Genomic DNA, 21441 nt, shown 5'->3' on the forward strand with positions numbered 1-21441 from the left:
CTTCCTAATATTTAGTCAAAATCTACCCTTCTCGAGCTGCAAGGTCTCCCCAGAGCCTTCTCTCCAGGCTGAACAGCCCCAATTCTTGCATCCTGTGTGCACAGAGGAGGTGATCCAGCCCTCTGATCATCTTCCTGGCCCTCTAGGACTGCTCCAGCAGATCTATGTCATTCTTATGCTGAGGGCAGGAGAATGGACACAGTACTCCAGGTGGGGTCTCACATCAGCAGAGTACAGAAGGGGAATCACCTCCTGCTGGTCACATTTCTTTCGATGCATCCCAGGATATACTTGGCCTTCTGGGTTGCAAGTGCACATTGCTGGCTCATCTGGAGCTTTTCCTCAACTACTACCCCCCAAGTCCTTCTCCTCAAGACTGCTTTCAAGGCACTCCTTACGCAGCTTATATTTGGGATTGCCCCTACCCAGGTGTAGAACCTTGCACTTGGTCTTGCAGAACTTCACGAAGTTGGCTCGGACTCACCTCTCAAGCCTGTCCAAGTCCCTCTGCATGGTATCCCTTCCCTCCAGCATGTCACGCAGACTGCATGGCGTAGTGTCTTTGGCAAGCTTGCTGAGGGTGTCCTCAATCCCACTGTCCATAACAATGGCAAAGATGTTAAACAACACTGGTTCCAGTACTGACTCCTGAGAGATGCCACTCATTACTTGTCACTATTTGCACACTGAGCTGACTGCAGCTGTGGGTTTGTGTCACCTTGTAGAAGGAAAGCTTTTATTATTTTGTGTTACTTTCCCTCCCAAATTTGGAGGGTGAGGGAGCTTGGTGTGAGAGCGAGCTGTGTTGAACCAGCACACTAGTTTGGTTCAGTCATTCCTGATGAGGAAAATCATTAGTCTTAGATGGCTTCTTAAATTGGTCACTGACCTGTCATGCCTTGTTTTCCATAACTGTGAATGAGTAATCATATGTGTCTTTCTCATTGTCAGGGACAATTAATGTGCAGAAAATGCTTAGATATCATCAGCTAAAAAGTGTTATTAAAAGTGCACCATTATTACAAAACTGATGGAAGTACTTTCAGAATCAGAGGCACTGAGTTAAGAATAGGATAGATAACATGAGCTTTCTTTCTGGCTGCTGACCCAGAAGCCAGGATTGCCAAATCATCTGAAAGCTGTGAACAAAGTATCACAGTATCACAGTATCACTTAGGTTGGAAAGGACCTCGAGGATCATCGAGTCCAACCTATCAACACAGACCCCATGACTAGACCATGGCACCCAGTGCCACGTCCAGTCTCCCCTTGAACGCCTCCAGGGTCGATGACTCAACCACCTCCCTGGGCAACCCGTTCCAATGCCGAATGACTCGCTCGGTGAAGAACTTCCTCCTCACCTCGAGTCTAAACCTCCCCTGGCGCAGCTTGAGACTGTGTCCCCTTGTTCTGGCGCTGGTTGCCTGGGAGAAGAGGCCAACCCCTTCCCGGCTACAACCACCTTTCAGGTAGTTGTAGAGGGCAATGAGGTCACCCCTGAGCCTCCTCTTCTCCAGGCTAAACAATCCCAGCTCCCTCAGCCTCTCCTCATAGGGCTGTGTTCAAGGCCTCTCCCCAGCCTTGTTGCCCTTCTCTGGACACGCTCAAGTGTTTCAATGTCCTTCTTAAACTGAGGGGCCCAGAACTGGACACAGTACTCAAGGTGTGGCCTAACCAAGGCAGAGTATACTCCCTTGTTTATGAAGAGAAGCACTTCCTGCTTCTGATCCTGAAAGAAAGGGAGCAGACAACAGGAAAAAGTAAGAAAAGAAAGATGTCAGAATTTAGTGTTTGAATATATGAAGAAAGCAGATTCAGAGACCTGGATCTGGTGCTTCAGATCGCTGAATCTGCCATTTCTCTCATCTTACCTTTTCCTGGACCTATTTTTTTTCCTTTCTTCAAATACCAAGCAGTTAAGTGGTTCGTTCCTTTTGCAAGATCATGCTTCCTCATCTTCCAACCAATGTACTGCACTCATTCACAAGCTAGAAAGGTACTTCATCTAAGAAGTATATTTATGGTGGCCCAGAACTACAGAGACCTCAAGTCATTATGATCCTGAAGAAAATGAAGGGTATTATCAGAGGCAGCTCTAAGACTTGGATTGTAGTGGTTTTGAAAATAAGCTGTCTGCAGAGGTTCCTGCTAGTCATCATTCTGAGTCCACTAAACCTATAAATTTGCAGAATCAGCTGATTTTCACCACTTATTTTAAGGGAAAACCAATTGCTGCTGAATCAAGGGATCTGCCTGTCAGTGAAAAACGCTATGAGGCAGTCCCTCAAGTTACAACTTCTCTTCCTATTCCTTCAGTGCAGTATAGACAGCCTCAGTCAATTAATCGTCACGTCCTGTCTCCCCTAGCACACCACAAGCTTGTACTTTCTGAAGTTAACTCTATGTCTGACCCTCCCCAACCACAGAATAGCCAGCAATTCTCAGATCCTGTAGAGAGGACAGTGTGCAGTCCACATCTAATCCTCAGAAAGCTTCCCTGACAAAGACCCCATTAAAGGACATAACAGCTTCAGAAAACAGTCAGTCCTTCTTACAACTGCTTTACAATAAAACCTTAACACTAGTGCTGTGAGGTGTTTTGAGCAGGTATTTGAAAGTCCTAAACCAAATCATAATCTCTTGACAAATGTAGCTACATTGCCATCAAAACCTCCCAGTTCTCAACAACCAATTTTGAATGCACACAGCTTCCTGAGTTTAACAGTGGAATGGATACCTTTGGTGTACAGGCTCCACAAGCCTAAATACCAACTAAATAAAGTTAATGCTGTGCCTAAAGCCATTCCTTCAGCACTTGAAGATGAGAAGGAAAATGACAGACGCTGTTGCAGCCACAGGAAAAGGTGTATTTAATAGTATGTGGTATACTGAGCTCCATAGAGACTGGACTTTGTATTTTTATACTAGGAGCCATTCCAGAGGTAATAAAGCAAGAAATCTCTTGAATTCTGCAGAGACAAAAATATAGTTAGTCAAAGAGAAAGGTGAAGTGCTTCTCAGCCCTTTGGTAATGCATGGGCCTCATGGACTAAAATTACTGAAGCAAGTGGAGCTGGCTCTGTCACATTGTGACCCCAAAAGCTGGCAAAACAAATCTGTTCCTGGGATCCAAACTATTTCATTGGAGTAAAGTATTTCTCAGTCCTACCCAACCACTTAAGTAACATGACTGAATAAATAATGTATAATTGAGACAGACCTTACATATAAACCGAACCACTATTTCAAGTCCAGAAAGAGAAGCTCGCAAGTATAAATAAAGAAATACCAGCTGAATGGTTTCATTAAAATCTTCTGATTTTCTTTGCTCCAGTTCCTTAAGTAGGCCATGTGAAGAGCTCATAGTGAACATGCAATGGGGCTAAATATTCAGGGACCCTGCTTTTTCTGTCCAATCTCAGTCTGCAGCCTTCTTGAAGGTAGTCAGTAAGAACAGTGCCACTACAGTACAGTACCACAAAGAAGGCAGCATTATGCTTTGTTTGCAGATTGAAGAGGTATAGTTTTAGTTGAATTATGGAATCTGATACAGACTGTCACTTTGATCTATCTTCCTAGCTGTTCTTTTACTTTCATCTGGACTCATTCTAGTTGGTCCATATCTTTCTTGAAGTTAAACATTCAGACTAGTTGTGGTATTCCTCCATAAACGTTGTACAGGGGAGCATGCTGTCCATGTGTTTTGCCGGGAATAAATACACTCCTGTATAGTTGTCTTTCTCACAGCAACCCATCTTGAATTGCATCTCATGATCTTCCTGGGCTTCCTGATGTTTTTCTGCAGAATTATTAATTCGTAGCTTGTTCTTTAGTCTGTATTTTAGCAAGTGATCAGCTCCTTCCAATGTATAATAATATTATCCATTTGCCTGTAATGAATTCCATCTTCCTAAATCAAGATAACTGAATTCTAAACCAGTCCTCAAACGTTTTTCAGATCCTATCCATCTCTCTTTCACCATCTATACTATTTATTCATGATGACACTGGATGGATATAAACCCGGGACAGAAGATTGACCTCAGAACACACTTCGTACGCTTTCTGCAGGATTCCTTTGATCCATGCTTCTATTTCAATGTCAAACCACTGGTAGCTGTTCTGAGTAGCACCTTCCAAATATTTTTCATCCTGTTCACACCAATTCCTGTTATCTCTGTCATCATAAGAGTAGTGTATGAGACTGCTCTTGTAGGCTTTACTGGTGTCAAAAACTTTTGAGACCTACAAGCTGTCCTCCACTAGAGTCTGCTGCAGGATATTTTCTGTTAAGCACAAAATGCACAAATATACCATATTTTACTGCTACATTTGCATTTTAATAGAAGCAAAGTTACAAAAAAAAAATCCAACTAGAAATCTCTTCAGGCTTTATTAGGGACATCGTGTTACTGCAATCATGCTTTTTAATAGCCTACTCTTCATCTCGTCATTTCTGAGTTCTTTCTGAATTGTTCTTCATTCCTGCAGGCTGCTCATACAAGAATAAAGGCTAACATCACACTCTTACATCCACTTTTCTCCCAAATTGCAAGAGATTTGAAAAGTGGCATCAGGTTTCAACTGCCGTAACAAAGGAAAAGAAGCAGAGGTTTTTGAGATAGATAAAACACGTTCAATTAAAAATCTTAATGTAGTTGTAGTAAAGGAAGTTTTTGTGGTCTTTGGGCAGGCAAAATACCGTTTAAAAACTGTGCTGGGAGGAGAGACTAAACATGCATGTACACAGCTGAAGAGACATGCTCACCATATTTAATTATTTACTTATATATAGGAGGCCTATTCAGAAAGAGAGCTCCAGAGGAACTGTGTACGTCATCCAGTGCGTTATGGCAGCTATGTCAGGTAGAATACGTACATTTTAAAAGCCAGTCCTCTCCTAGTGATAGGCTGTTTCTCTGTTGTGATGTTTTCATATTGCATTGATCTTGCATTTGCTCTGGGCTGGGAGGTTGGGCAGTACGAATTGAACTGCATGCGTCCTTTCCAACTTCAGTTACTCTGATTCTAGATGTTACTATGAAATTTATTTGATAGTAATACAAACTTTTTTCCCATGTGTATCTAAATACTTCTATGAATTATAAGAAGAGCCTTATCTGACTCAGTCTCTGAAATGAAAAGGAATTCCAGGACTAAAAGAATTTGAACATAAATGATGGATTTACTAACTTTACTTTGTTTGCAGATGAGGATTTCATAGCTCAGAAGTGGGCCTAGTGCCAAGATATCCTCCAGGATATTTGCTTGTAATAACTGAAATAAATATGTACTGAGGATATAATTCAGACATTTTCAAAGATAAAAATATGCATGCCAATAAATCTGGAAATGAAGAAATATCCAGTGGAATATCACATAATTGTTAAGAGTGTGCTCTTTAGGAATGAATTCTGAAGAATCTTTTGCAGTGTGGTTTGTCTGCTATAAATTTCATGCAACACAACTACAAATACTTTTATCTTGCAGATTATAATAGATAAGAAGCCCATATTTAGAATAATCTGTGGCTTCATAATACTACTGTTAACTGCCTCTCACTCAAAAATTGATACTCAAGTACTAATATTCTCCTTCCCTCATTTTGCTCACAAAAGTTTTTATATGAGTGGAATTTTTTTTTAAGAGTAGGGCTATGACATTTAAGATCCATTAAGCTTAGTGACGCCACTTAAATAAAGTATTTAGCATAACTGTCAAAGGGAAGACCAGTGACATTTGCTAGTGCATTGCATCAGGTCCATCACTATCCTCCAGCTGCTTTCCATTGAATTTGATTCGTAGTCAGGAATTTTAATGGGGTGTTTCTGCTAAGTTGAATAATCTGGGAAGCAGCTTGTCCTGCAGAAACACCATGGCTAATGGGAGCAAAGCCTTTAATTTTCTCGTATAGTGAAAATGAATGTTTTCTTGAGACAGTAATAAATGCATCCTTATGTCACTGCTCCTGCTCAGCTTTATTAGGACAACTACAAATATTTCCTGTGGTAAGTTGCTTTCTTCTTTTAACAGTTATTCATTATTATCTTTTGTTATGGCTTTAGATTTCTGTTTGTGATATTGGAGTCAGTCCTTAGAATTTGGGAGTGGAGTAGGAGGTGGGGTAGAGGTAAGAGTCAGGCTTAGGGTTAGTGGTCAGATTTAGTGGTAAAGGCTTAACAAATATGGTCTCATATGGGTGGTGGTGGTGAGCTGGTTGGTGCCCAGACACTATTGGTGTCTCCCAGGGTTCAGTACTGGGGCCTGTCCTTTTTAATATCTTTATTAAAGGTCTGGATGAGGGGATTGAGTGCACCCTCAGTAAGTTTGCAGAAGACACCGAGCTGGGTGGCCATGTCAATCTGCTAGAGGGCAGGAAAGCATTACAGTGGGATTTGGACAGGTTAGACTGATGGGCCAAGACTAATTGTATGACATTTAATGAGGCCAAGGGCCGGGTCCTCTGCCTGGGTCACAGCAACCCCATACATGGGGGTCTTATAGATAATCAGCAAATGACCCTACTAATTTATGGCTCTCCTTGCATTTTATTCAAGATACAGATTTTTGCTTTTCTTCCCAAAATCTTAAGAAGTTCTCTGCAACCCTAAGAAAGGTAAAAAAGCTCCTAGCCCAAGTATACAGCTTTTGCAGCATAGGGCACTAATTAAGCTCAGTGTACCAAAAGAATGTGTAGTGGTGGTGTTCAGAGTTCACCTGCTGTTTGGTAGATCTCATGTGCAACATGAGCAAAGTAAATTGCCTCCTCTCAGGGGAAAAGTCACAGCATCTCTTAAACTATGTGCCCCCCGGGGTACTTTTAAAGTGATACATTTTGTACATTATTTGGGTCACATAACTCAGGATTAATCTAGCAGAGTGCTAATTTTAATTAGAAATGCATACTCTTGGCATGTGCATATGCAAACTCACGTATTAGTGTGCAAAATATTTCAAGGTGACACTGACAACAACAGTTGCTCTCACAGGAGGACATTTGGTGTTCTGCAGATTAAATTTTCACTTGCTGTGGAGCAGGAAGCCTCTTTACCTGTGGGAATATTGTCCTCTGAATCTCGCGTGGTTAGGAGATCAGTGTTGTATCTGACCTCTCACTCGCTGTTTGACTCACATCATTTGTTATGTTAAATATTTTGTAGTGCTTCAAACCCCATCTCCAGTCCCTTTCCCTGCATTGCAGAGTATATTTTATACTTTACCATGTCAAAGGGAAATAGCAAGGCTGCTGAGTATATTAAATGCTTTGACTCCCCCTCTAGCCATTCAGAGCACTCTAATCCTTTAACATAAGGCACATGGAGTCAAGGAGATAGCCACTCCGGCAGATTTTTCTTTTCCCCAACTCTGGGGAGAAGACTTGTGGAAGGCTTACCCAATTCTCCCACTCACTTTGGGAGTAGCAGAAATCAGCCAACTTTGCAGAGGTCTGAGAGAGAGGAACGTGAATCATCTAAGAGGTGATGAGCGAATTTCCTCTGTCCAAGAAGGAGATCAAGTCTAGCGTATGAAGTCTGATGTCTAGACTGACTCTTGCCATGTGAGCAGTTGCAGCTCTGTGGAGGTAAGAAAAGGAAAATCCCTCAGTGTGTCCAGATGTAGCTGAGCAGCTGTGACTCAGGATTAAAACTAACTATTTGGTGACACTGAGCAAGCTCAAATGGTTGTCTGGAGGCAAGGTTTCTTTGAAGGCCACTAGATAAAAGACTTGATCGGCTACTAGCCTGAAGATACCACCTGGCGCTGTTATCTTGGAAGGGACAACCCAAACCCAAGTCACATTGTGAACCCTTTGACTGCCACCTCCTGAGGAAGCACAGACAGGGTGCTCCAGTAAATCCATATTCTGACAGAGGAGTAGGGACTAGGATTCATTTGTCACACTTTGTTCAAACAAAGCTAATAATGAGCTGTACAACTAGAAAGAGCTGAGGATTTTTTAATGGGAAATGTAAAAACTAGTCATGTAGTTAAACAAAATTAAATGGTGTACATTAATTAAAGAAGCTTGTTGGATGCATTTTTGCCATTCCCATGAGAATACAATGCTTATTTTCACTCTCCACTGTATCCTTGCTTATATGCCTAGTGTATTCAGGCCTTAAATTATAGTAGCCTCAGATGAATTGAGATACAAAACTACAATAGAATTTGCTCTTTTCCAGTGAATGTGCTGCTAAGAACACAAAGCACTCTGTGTTTAAATTAAACTGAGGCAGAACATTAGTATTATCCATAAAATTAATTGACCTCTAAAAAATGCCTAGTAAAACGTATTACCTGTCCACTTTCTGCATGACCAGTGTGAGAAACCCCCTTTCTAATAAGTGTACCTATAACTTGATTACTATAGCAGACCTTTATACAGTCTATTTTAGTTCCACTGATGCATTAGCAGTTCAACAGATGGGTGCTGTGCCTTCATGAGGTCTTGCAGGAAAAACGCAAATACCGTGTTGCACTCTTACCCTTTCATGGATCTGTTTCAAACAGAACTTTTTATTTTGCTAGTTTTCTAGTTGTTCTTTTTCTCTTCCAAAGTGTCCTTCTCCCAAAGAGTGACATCCATGTAGTATGTGATTTCACTGAGCCTTAGATTCTAACCAGAATATTGTTATTCAGTGTAAATCATTTTATTGTACGGTAGACAGGAAAGCAATGTGAAATACTGATACGTATTCCCCGTATTCTTGTTTTGCTGTCGTGCTCCATGTGGGGTTTTCATGATGATGACTTAAGAAACGTTTGAGCACTGCAGCAACTAAAGAATATATAAACGTTGCAGTATGACTTGGAATGGGTTTGGTGGTTTTGGTGGAGTAGTTTTCAAAACACACTATCACTTTACCAAGACTTATATTTATTGACTTAACACATTTACATCTATCCATTTAATTTAGTCTTTAGTAATAGACTGTATCATGATGATCCATTTTGGTTTTGTCTTAGTATTTTAATGTACATCTCTAAACATAACAATTTTTGTATGTTCCCCCCAATGTTGTTGTAACTGCATATAAAAGTATGCAAGAATAATCAGTCTTTCAGGTACAGTGGGGACAATTTTGCTTATGAGCTCCAGGCAGTATGATAGCACAAGTGAAGAAGTGGAAAAACAGTAGCAAGCAAATAGCAATTGTTTCATGAGCAGTTAAAGCAAGATAATGTCTAGTTGAAAATCACTGCAGTTACATCAGTCTCCTGACAGAATCTTGTTCTGTTTTGGACACAAAGTAAAAGCCAGAGTAGAAAAGAAAAAACTGCTTCTTCATGAATCCAATTTAATACCTTTTGACATTGGTAGACAGGCTCATTAATTTCAGCGGGTGTTGGAACAGGGTAGAGATCTTGAAGCCTAGACTTATTTCTCCAAAAATAGATTACTTTCTTATTTCCTCATTATGGCCTAATTTAAAGTCCCTTGAACCAGACTATTAGCAAAGTATTATCCTATCTCTGAAAATAATACAGATAAAACTAAAATTCTTCTCAACACTTGCATAGCCCTTTTCCTCTTCAAAGGACTTTAGAAACACTGATTAATCATAACATTAATTAAAGTACTATATTTTTTATTGTTTTTTTTAAATTAAGCCTTCCAAAAGCTCTATTCTCTGCAGGGAGCAGGGAAGAGGATAGCAAGGGACTAAATCCAACTCCAGTAATCAGAAAATTTTGCCTGCAGCAATTAAACTGAGAATCACTTCCCTTTGCAGAATCTTTTTTACCTTGAGCTCTTGGAAAGACGAAAGGAAAAATGACAGTGCAGTCTAATTGGCCATTGGCCCTCCTGGCCGCCTGGGCACACTGCAGGCTCATGTTCAGCCTACCATCAACCAGCACCCCCAGGTCCCTCTCTGCCTGGCTGCTCTCCAGCCACTCTGACCCCAGCCTGTAGCACTGCATGGGGTTGTTGTGGCCAATGTGCAGAACCCGGCACTTGGATGTGTTCAATCTCATGCCGTTGGATTCTGCCCATCTGTCCAGCCTGTTGAGGTCCCTCTGCAGAGCCTCTCTACCCTCCAGCAGATCAACTCCTGCCCCCAGCTTGGTGTCGTCAGCAAATTTACTGATGATGGACTCAATGCCCTCATCCAGATCATCAATAAAGATGTTAAAGAGGATGGGACCCAGCACTGATCCCTGGGGGACACCACTAGTGACTGGCTGCCAGCTGGCTGTGGCACCATTCACCACCACTCTCTGGGCTCGGCCATCCAGCCAGTTCCTAACCCATCGCAGTGTGCTCCCGTCCAAGCCATGGGCTGACAGCTTGGCCAGCAGTTTGCTATGGGGGACGGTGTCAAAGGCCTTGCTGAAGTCCAGGTAGACTACATCCACAGCCTGCCCCACATCCACCAGGCGGGTCACCTGCTGGTAGAAGGAGATCAGGTTGGTCAGGCAGGACCTGCCCTTCCTAAATCCATGCTGGCTGAGCCTGATCCCTTGGCCATCCTGTAAGTGTTGTGTTATTGAACTCAGGATGACCTGTTCCATGATCTTGCCTGGCACTGAGGTCAGGCTGACAGGCCTGTAATTACCCACATGGACTCCTTCCATTCTGGATGTAAAACCCAAGCACATAAAATCAAATTCCTTGGATCCAAGAACAATAAAGCCTGGTCCTTCAGTTTCATTCCCAGCCAACCTACCAAAGCAAAGACTGCAAGGGAAACAGCCAAAGCTACTACGTAAATGCCTTATTTCTGACCAAGGGTGGGAAAACAACGGAAGAGCAGTAATATCTTCAGTCGTGTAACAGTTTACCTTAAAAAATACTGCTTCCTTTGCTGCTGAGGGTGACAGTGAAAGCTTAGAGGTGGAGGTTTTTCTTCTTTTGTAAACCAAAAGGTTTTTTTGGTGTATCAGGTGAACCAGTAATGAGGCAGATCAATCTGGACTAGTACTGACCCATATTTATAGTCCCTCTTCCCAAATTCATCTTCTAAACAGACTGCAAGTCAGAGAATGAACCTGGAGTTGGGCTGCCTGTGTTTGATGGTTGGTGAGCACGAGAGAGAGGTCTTAGAGATTGCTCAGCTGATACATGGCTTAGCATTCAAAATGGAAGCCATCCACTATGCTAGTGGACATGCTACTGAGAAACAGAAACTCATTTTGGCTGTGGTTCCTATGAATCTATTTCTGCACTTTTCTGTGGCAATTTGCATCCCGTGACAACTGCCAAAATGACAGCAACAAATTTGAAAGTGACAGAGATATGCAGCAGGTTCTCAATACACTCATGTGGAGCCAGGTGAAATGCTTCTGCATGCAAAGTGTAAACAGATCTAGCCTTTAAAGCACATGCTGGGACAAGTATGCTTTATGAATTAGCTGTTTGTGACCAGCTAGAGAGCGCTGGAAGTTCTTCAATCTCTAGGTTTTAAGGCAACCACCAACATAAAGTCTGAATATATTCAGTCTTGCTGTGTGGAAGAATTTGAAGGTATTCCATTGAGATAGGGATTGAATCAGCTTTAGAACAGTAGATTAAATATATAGTTGTCTGTGGAACTGAGATATACATGAGAGGCAGCAAGAATAGTACAGGAGCAGGAGCTTTTGAACACATTGGTATTCTCTAGTCTAAAGTCTATCCTTGTAAGCTAGGTGAAATTTGCTTTATTTCAGGACAGGAGACTGGTGTGGGGACCATGGGCTGTGACAAAACCAGGATCTAGATGAGCATCAAACTGAAGGTGTTTTAACCAGTATGAGGGGAGAATGAAAAAGCTTGGCAGACAAGGCAGATGTAGAGACATACTCCAAAATATCAGATAGGCAAGAGATTGTGAAGGAACATGAAAGTTTAATAGTTAAGACCCTAAGAGCTGAGGGTGTACAGGTCAAGAGATAAAAATAATCAGTCATGTAAGAGGGGGCAGCCCTGAGAAGATGACTTGAAAGCAAGAAAAATGGTCAGCCAACGGGAGGCAGAAAATGTATGAAATGGAAAAGTTGTGTTTCTGGAAACAGAAGTTGAAGAAGCAAGGTGGCTGGGTTAAAATGGTGCTACAGGAAAGAAAGTCTCTGAAGGGTCATGGAGAAAGCAATTTGCTGGAAAGCTGCGATTGCATTGCACCCAGCTGTGGTTTCCCATGGTGTGTTCAGGGTGAAAATACCAAAATTCATCTCTTTTGTCTTTGTCCAGTGCTACTAGCTTCTACACATACTGCTCTTCCATCCCTTTGTTATTCTTTGTTTGCCTTATGCCATAACTTTCTCTTGCAAAATATAGAACTAGGATCTTTAATCTTTTTTAAAAGATAAAAGCTTCTGTGTTGGTAACCCTTGTGGATACTTGATTCTTTTACAAGCAAATCTGCATTGTCATTGGCAATACAGGTATTGGTGATTCATCTCCTTTCATCACTGTATGAGAGTTTGAGGGTATTTTTCCTGAAACTGTAGAAGATGACTATTCCTGCTCCCTGTAGGGCATTATATGCTACACTACCTAGGGCTGCATAAATTCTTGATAAAAAAGACTTTTTTAGAAAGAAACCCAAGGAACGGTACATCGTGTGCACTGCATCAGGAAAGAGATGCTCTTCCTCCTTGTCCGGGTCCATACAGAGTACCCATCTGATGTCTTGAAATCTTGCTGCCTGTCATCAGAGGTGGTGGAGAAGTGAAAAGGGTGCATCTTTTTTTCTGAGGGGGAGACAGAGGCTGAGACAGCCACCTGATCTTTTATTATGTCTCAGCAGCCATGAGCAAAGTGCACCTGGATGTTTGGGGGCACAGGAGGGCATGCATATGCAACGTTTTTTTATTCTATCTTCTGCAAAAATAAATTATCTCCACAGAATCTTAACATTTAAGGAAATTAAATCCATCATTGTCCTCTAGCTCAAAACACTCATTATCCTAACTTAATTAGTAGGCTAGGCCAAATGTGAGGCAGCTGAAGCACTGGCTCCAGCCTAGGAGTTTTGAGGTCTTACTGAAACCAGTGTAAGATAACTCAGCGCTGAAGCTCTTACAAATAACAGAGCTGAGATCAGAATTTTTTTGATAGAGATAATTGCAGTACTATAGTCACTTACCATTATGTAATGAAATGTCTTTTGAAGGGCTAGATGTTACAAATGTTTGTGCACAAAGTCTCCTGTTCTCTGAGACTTGCTAGAAGTAGTGGTGCTCATGCTTTTTAGGTTCATGCTTTTGAGTCGTACTAAGGGATTTCTCCACTTTCCTCTTCCAATACTATTTCATTCACAGTGGTGTCAGGAACAAGAAAATTACCTGTTGTGATGAGCAACATCACAAACCATTAATTAGCACTGGTCAGGCCATATGGGTTTGGCAGTAGCTACTGCCTTTGCTTTTCATAAACTTCCCCTGTCAACAGCTTAGGTCATGTCAGAAGCCATCAGGCAAAGGGAAGACGGAGTTGCTATATACAAACTGTCGTGACTTACAGTTCCTTCACACACAATGTAAGGTTTGTCTCTGAGAACCAGCTCAGCAGCATTTCTTACCTCCTTAACTCATTTTGCTTTTAAAATTCAGAGTAGTTTTTCCCCATTGACTGTTTCAGTGGCAGAATAAAAATCTCCCTATGAAAACAAACAAATCTCTACCCTCTTAAATCACATGGGAGTCATTGCAGCTCTGATGCCTACAGAATACTTTGGGCAGTCTAGACAGTGCAAGTCCAGAGTTTGCTATGCATTGTCCTAAGCATAATCATTTTTCTTTGGGCTCTTACACCCCTTGTTGTATCTCAGTATGTAGATTTCCAGTGTTCAGAGAAGGGACAGAATTCCTCTGGACAGCAACAGCTGGACCCTGAGGAGCTTTTTCAGGTGCAACATCAGTGCCAATAGTCACTTACACCTTAAACCAATAGTATCTGAAAGGAAAAAGCATGGTGTACAAATGAACTATTTATCAAATAAAGCAGTGGCATTTCTGCCATTGCTGTCATGTGATGGATACACTCTAATTTATTAGACTATCAGTTGAATACACTGACTCAGGATCCAAATTAGTTCCATCCAAATTAAGTAGACAGTTTTGGCACATTTATTAAGTAATGATTGAAAGTACTCTCCCAGTAATATTCTTTCCATAAAGACTGTGAAATACTGAAGATGAATGTTATCAAAAACACAAGGATGATAAAACAGCACCAACCACATATGTCTAGAAATACAAACGAAGCACACGTGTTAAAATGAAGAGAACAAAATTCACATGTAGTGTGACACACCGGCACCAGTAGTTCTGCCACAAAACATGGTGACATTTTGCTGCTTTTGTATTATCTGTCTACACAGTGTGAATTGATGAGTTATCTCTGAGGGGGAAATATATAGTGATGTGTTATTTTTGTTAGACCAAGCTCTACCTCTAGGACAAGGTTCTTCATTTAAATTAATATCTGTTTGAATTTTCTTGTGTTTTAATAGGTTAATTTTCCTAGTCTCAAACTAAAAACCATGTCACAACTATTTAATAAATGTGCCCATGTGTCAGAGTTATCTTTCAGAGATGAGTGAAAAAGGAAATTAAATTGATGGGGTTACAATAGCAGTGAATTTGTCTCAAGGCAGTAGTAAGGAAATATTTCTGCAAGTGGAAATTTACCTGTGAAAATTTTACTCCTGTTAAATCTGCTAGAAGAATAGTTTGTTCTACTGTTTTGCTCTGAAGGTGGAACCTTTCTTAGGACATCTATCAGTGTGAGCCTATGAAGGAAAAAGTTTCCAGATGAAAGTGACAGAGGAATGCAGTGAAGTGCTAGTAAGACTTTATCATGCAGAGGAAAAGCTGTTAAATCTGCATTGTTGAAATGTTTAGTAAGCAAAATTGTCACCTCACTGTATGGTGACAGATGAATGCTGCTCTCAATATAAATGTGATGCAAGCGTGATCTTAGAAAAACAGCTTTTAAATGCATGGTGTCAGAAAAATGCTCTCAGACACAGGACAACCCCTTCCCTGTGTCACTGCCCCCAAACAATGGCTATAGAATGTCTGTCTTCCTTTTTCCATGAGTGAAATCGAACATATAAATGTGATTTATTTTTCATTTGTTGAGATAGTGGTTATGCTTAATCAGATTATGCAAATCTTCTTTAAAGACGCCAAATGTTTTGGGTCTTAAAATATGTAATATTGCTCAAATAAAAAATCAATTTGCAGAGAAAAGCAGTTCTTTATGAACCCAAGTGAAAATGAACAATGTTGTTTATTTTTACTATCATTCTCACATACATCCTCCTCTCTCCCCAGGCCCCACAGCAGTTCTCTCTTCTTCAGCTCAGGGAGACTTTGTGAGCTGCAAGTAGAATTCTCCAGCCTTGCTGCTGGTAGTGCTAGATATAACTTGGCTGGCATTACAAGACTATTTTTCTAATCTACATTTCATTCTGCTTTCAGAAGAGGTTCTTAACATTAAAAAAAAAAAAATTCTCTAAATGGAAGCAGTCTGCAGATTGCAACACACAGTAGAGCAGAAGTCAAAGATCACATATGTTGTCAGCAGCGTTGGACTGATGCAGCAGTATCTGTGCTTTCGTTGGCACTTCTCAACACTTACACCACCTTAAGAGCAGGAATTCTTCTATAGTTAATGCTAGAAAACATGACTCCTCTCTCCTTCCTGTCTGCTATAAAGCAGCAGGAACACATCGCTGAGATAAGAGAAGCAGAGGTTTTTTTCTGTGAATGTAGTACAATATTTTAGCTAACTACATGTATAGTTCCAGAAAATGCATGCAGTGTGCAAGCAAGTTACTATGGAGTATGTTCTGCAGTTCAAAGAGTGGTCCTTTTGACTTTCACAGCTTAACTCCTTTTGAATCACATTTACTGCTTTTTTCATTATAGTGTCATGTTTCAAATGTTTATGGCTAAGGCAGGGGTTTTCCTCATCCTAAATGTGTTTTCAAATAGCTAACAAAGTGTTCAAAGTCCTAAATACATTAACAGTTGCACTTAATAGACTTTTAAGACTATATAAACAGTGGCTTAGATCAACTCTGTAGCCCAGACACTCACCTCTTCTTCCAGCTGGTGTGCCACCTTTTCGTGGTGAGCCTCGGGAAGTACAAGTAGAGCCATGATGCCTGTCTGTGAGGTCACTCACCTGCATGTATAGCAGCTTCATTGGAGGTGGCACTTTTTGACTGGATTTAAGTTTTCCTATTGAGCTTTTCCTGAGAGCTCCAAAGCCTTTATTTATTGTAAGAAGCATTTTGCATGTCTAGGTATGAATACTATTGCCTGGAATGCTAGACCAGTTCCAAATGACTGGCTCTATTTTTTACCACAGCAGACAAAATTGTCAGAAATAAACATCATTTTAATAGTTAAAATACATGATTTCCCTCTCCCCTCTGCTTTCAAGTGCAGACACACACAACTGAATTTGTAAATTCAGAAATTAGAGTTTTATAAGCACTCATAAATACTGACTGATCAAAACTTTTTTAAGTTACCACAAAAATCTGATTAAATTATATTGTATACAATAATTATACCTGATTATTTTATTCATGGAATGTGATGTAGATTAGATTACCAATTATGTTTATTTTTCCCAGTTTTCCTGTCCTTTTCATCCCGCACGATACACTTATGGTGATTGCTGTATGCAAATTCCTAGAACAGCTGCAGTGAAGGTGATTCAGCAACAACTTTATCAGACCCTCACTCTCTCTCTGATCTTGTCTTCATCACGTTAAAGGACTGAGGAGACATTTTACCATAACAGTGACACTCAAAATTTTGTTTGTGTGAGGCTTCCTGTATATCTGTGCAGGTGCTAACCCTGCTCTACATTTGTTTATATTTCCATTTTTACTATATGTATATAAAAATATGATCAGAAACTCCTTATTTTCACAATCCCAATCCCTGTGACTTTCAGACACAGTTTTGTAAAAAAAAAAAAAATAAAATCATTTAAAGTCTTTGTTCATTCAAACAGGGAACGAAATTATTCATACAGTCATTTAGGTTGGAAAAGACCTGTAAGACCATCGAGTCCAACCATAATCAACAGAATTTCTATTCTGTGTCTTCAGCAAAGTGTGATTATTTGAAAAATTCAACGTGCCTCTCCCTTTAGGAGATTTTCAGTTCCAAAGCACCAGACAGGAAGAGCTGTCAAAAGGGTTCCCTTCCTGGTCAGCACCATGCATACAGCTGAGGATGTGTTGGAACGATTGTGTTCTCTCTGAGCAGTAAAGTCTAAGAAGCAATAGTAAACCCAGTTAAATTGTTGCATGTAGTAGAGAACTAACCTTGTAGTGATCCTTAGAGAAGGCTTTTTCACAAATAACAACAGCATTCACTGTATTGTTTTTAATACCTGATGCATAGTTTATTTATAGTAACTTGTTATGTGGTGAGTTGTGTGACAGGAGAGGAAGGCTTGCTAAGTTCTGATAAGTTACAGTATTTTTCAGGTTACCTTTTTGCATGTCCTTGGCCTTTACTCTCATCGTTTCATTCTACTAAGGGCATGATGGAGCCATATCCAGAATCTCCAGCTGATGTAGTATGGAAATATTCATAGTCCTTAGCGTGTGAAATGCTTGAACATGCAATCATATAAATGTGGCTTGCTCCAAAATGGTATCAGTAGGAAATTAGATTACATGCAGTTATGAAATGGTGCTAACACTTGCGTCTTTTCCCTGTATTTCTCCATCACCCGTTACTGCTGTATCTTCTGAATTCTTCCTTCATTTTCTTTCAACAAAGGCAAGTATGCCATGAGGGATCTGGTCCATCGACTGCCAGGCGCTAACAACAGCAACAGCTCAGCAAGCAAGGCCATGTCTGATGACACCGTTACTGCCATTTGCTGCACTCTGCATGAAGTCATCACTAAAAACATGGAGAATGCCAAGGCCTTACGAGACGCAGGCGGCATTGAGAAACTGGTTGGCATATCTAAGAGTAAAGGAGACAAGTATGTTTTGCAAATCACCTTGCACCTTTTTAACATCTCCAGTAGTTATTACTAGTTCTGAATGTGTTTGCCTCCTATGTGCAGCTGTGAGTTCAATTCTTTAGATTCGTCAAAAATCATATTCCCGGTGTGAAAGGTGACAAGAAACAGACAATACCAATAGCAAAAGTATCTGCTAGGATTCATTATGGACATACTATCAGCAGTGCATGGAGTGCACTGCATATGCAGCTTCAGGAAGAGTAATTATCTACAGTAACTGTAACTACAGTAACTTTTTCTAAGCACTTCCCGAAGATTCTGATAAACATTAGGGACCAGAACTGTTGGATTGCCCCCTGCAGAAAGAGTGATGTGCAGGTGGATGGGTCCTGTGAAAGGAAGGGACCTCACGGCAGTTATGCTGCTACTCCTCGTGCTCTAGGAGAGAAGAATACAAAGTCACTGTCCCTCTTCACAGCACCCTTTTCCCTGCCACCAGCTTGCTGGAAAGGTGGGGTACAGTAGAAAAATGGATCCATGTGTTTTTCTAACACCATGCCTTTGAGAGAACACTAGGATACCTGCAGGCTACTTTGAGAGGCACTAAAACATACAAAAATCTTACACATGACTGTGACATATTCAGAGCAGCTATGTTTTCATCTTGTCTGTCTTCCTATGTACGCACTCTTCATGAAGAGTTCACTCTATCCTTCTTTTGCCTAAAACAGATAGCCTGGTTCTCATATTTGTCAACCTGCAGAAGTATAGTGCAATGGGACTATGGCATTTTGAAAGCAAAAAGCCTTCACTATAGTGTACAAAACCCATCAGTCCACCTACTCGAAGCTCTCATCACACAGCCTACTGCAACATCAGAGCTCTAAAACAGCCCCACAAAGCCAGGCCACAACCTGAAGGAAAGATTTATGCACCCTACATTTGGTATGAGAACTTATGCTCACCTATGTGATTGGAGCATTGCCAGTATAATTTAATCACATTTCTTTTCCTCTATTGTCACCCTTTTCTTTGCATACCAAATTCATTATGGAAACATTCTCACATTCTAATTGTAAAGGCGTAAAAAATAGTAGGCTAACAAACTGTGTGATACCAGTTGTGGGAGCTCCCCATGCTCTGCCAATTCATTTACATTTGCATTTTAATTATTACTAAATCTATTTAATTTTTTGATTTATCTTTTCTAGATCAGCTGTACCAATATTGCAAGCAGGTTCATATCCATTTCTCTTAAGATGAATGTGTCTTTTCTCAAAATAATGGTCATTATATGGTAGTGGTTATTAATACCTGTTAAGTCTGGAATCTTCAAAGTTCATGGGCAGTTGTAGGATGATGCAAAGGTACAATTCCCAGTCTAAATAGCACTTGTAACTGTGACACACACATCTGTGTTGAATGGAAGTATTTAGCTCAGGTAGTGTTGAGTACTTCCAAAATGCCCTCCCAAATCATAATACGTATTCCTGCTCTCTACTACTTTTAGTTGTGGTCCTGTATTACTACTGTTACAGAATTACACAGCTCCAGAACAAGAAAACCTGTCATTTCACAGTGCTACAAATGCCCATCTTAAGTGAAACTGATTTTTCAGCATTCAGAAATGTTAGTATTGTTTTGCTTTGGTCTGGCTTTCTATAGGCAAACCATTGTTTAAAACTCAGAACTGCTGGTTGTTGGACTGATAGGGAATTCTGACATGCCCACTTTAGTAGAACACTTCAGTATGAATTTATCTTCTCCAGTATGAAGCATCTGCTTCTGCAAGAGCAGCATACAAGGCCATGCATCCTGGTATGTATCAGTGGCAGAATCATTGGGGTAGCCCTGTTAGCCTTTGGAATATGCCCAGGGCTTGAGCACACAAGTGAAATGGTATTCATAAGGTCATATCAGCCAAGCCCATGTTGACTTTACATAGTTTCTTTATCTCCTCTGTACTCACAGTTTTGTTGGAGCAATTATTTTCCTGGCTACTCCATGCTACCAGTACTCCACTACCCAGTACAGCTGGGACTATAATAAAAACAATTATGCTGCAAAGGTCTTACCAAATTCCTGTTTATTCACAAATTACCCACCACTGCTGTACTCTGAGTAGGAAATGGAAGAAAAGTGTGGAAAAAGGCACCAAATAAATTAGTAGGAAAATACTTTGTAAGTTAGTTGAATCAGGTATGTCATGAACATTGCTTTTACCAGCTTCAGCATCAGCCTACCAGTGGTCCTTCTCAGAGGTCACTGGATGCACCAGAGCCTGACCCCTGATATGACTTCTGGCACAAGCCAGTAGCATGTGCTGTTGCTTTTCTGGTTTCTGTTTGGTTGGCAATCCATGTGCCTTTTCTGGGTAAAACATGAATCATCTTGAATACTGCCTTGAACTCCATCAATTCTCACGTGGACTTTGACTTTTGCAAGGTTTTCTAGTGCTTTATGTGCATTGTGTGCACAGCACAGCGTATGCTCTGTCAATGGGCTGCGCGTCTTCTTAATTCTTTTTGATTTAACCCTCCTTCACTAAGCTGAATATTCTCAGATTATTTTTTAAAGATATTTTTACAGTTACCTGTCCCAAGAGGAATGTGTCACTCCAACTGATTGTAACAATAGCTTAATGCTTCTTTCAAAACCCTTCTGAAGAGAAAGTCCATGGGAAGTTCTGTATGGTTTTCAACATGACATTGCATTGCCATTTTTGAAGGGTAATGGTGTGAGCCAGATGTACTCCTAATTTGGATTCCTAATGAAACTTGTCATGGCTTTTTATAATCAGTTGTATTCCCTCATCTTGGCTGCACACTTCAAAAACAGTGCTTACTACCTATCTAGAGTGTTTCTTTTGGCCGCTGTGAAGAGGTGCTAAATGCATTGAGTACAATGTCAAGAGCTAATGTGTGGTGTCTTACAGAGAGAGAAATTCTGCCTCTAGCTTCTTGTCCTTTATGCCAAAAGCTGTAGCCAGGAGGTCTTCTTAGATGTACATAGTATCAGTTGGGTTCTCAACAATTTTGCCAATTGCTACCTCTCCCATTCCTCTTACTATACCCTCAGCATCAATCCTTTTTCTTAGTACAGTAAAGAACACACAGGTTGCTTCTCTCTGAATAATGAATACTATAGAAATAGCATGTATTGTCCTTGCTTAACACATTGGCCTCCAAGATGCCAACTAAATGTCTTACGGTACATTTGAAACATATTGAATTTGCAAGTTTAAATCCATAGAAAAGCATTTGAAATTTGGGGTGAATGCATCTTGTATTTAACAGTCTCTTTCTCACATTTTCTTTCTCTCTCTCTTCCTTTTTAATATTTGTGTGTAACAGGCATTCGCCAAAAGTGGTGAAAGCAGCATCTCAGGTCCTCAACAGTATGTGGCAGTACAGAGACCTGAGAAGTCTCTACAAGAAGGTAAGGCTTGGGTTTTTTTCCAAATCTATCATCTTCCCTGCAGTTACACAAATTTGGGGTCTGAAAGA

At 40.6% G+C, this 21441-nt stretch overlaps 1 protein-coding gene across 9 annotated transcripts in view; it reads left to right on the forward strand.

Moving 5' to 3' along the window:
* Positions 1-21441, forward strand: part of CTNND2 (catenin delta 2) — a 587661-nt gene that overhangs the window by 531284 nt on the left and 34936 nt on the right. For all 9 annotated transcript variants that reach the window (XR_010990241.1, XM_068161999.1, XM_068162005.1 and 6 more), the window contains 2 exons: positions 17743-17953; positions 21289-21373. Coding sequence is in view for 8 of the 9 variants with exons in the window: in XM_068161999.1 (XP_068018100.1) it covers positions 17743-17953; positions 21289-21373 (296 nt within the window). In the remaining variant the exon portion in view is untranslated. The remainder of the gene's footprint in view (positions 1-17742; positions 17954-21288; positions 21374-21441) is intronic.

This window comes from Melanerpes formicivorus, unplaced genomic scaffold (assembly GCF_026170545.1).
Source record: "Melanerpes formicivorus ecotype bairdi unplaced genomic scaffold, bMelFor1.0.p_v2 SCAF_61, whole genome shotgun sequence".
Taxonomy (NCBI): Eukaryota; Metazoa; Chordata; class Aves; order Piciformes; family Picidae; genus Melanerpes; species Melanerpes formicivorus.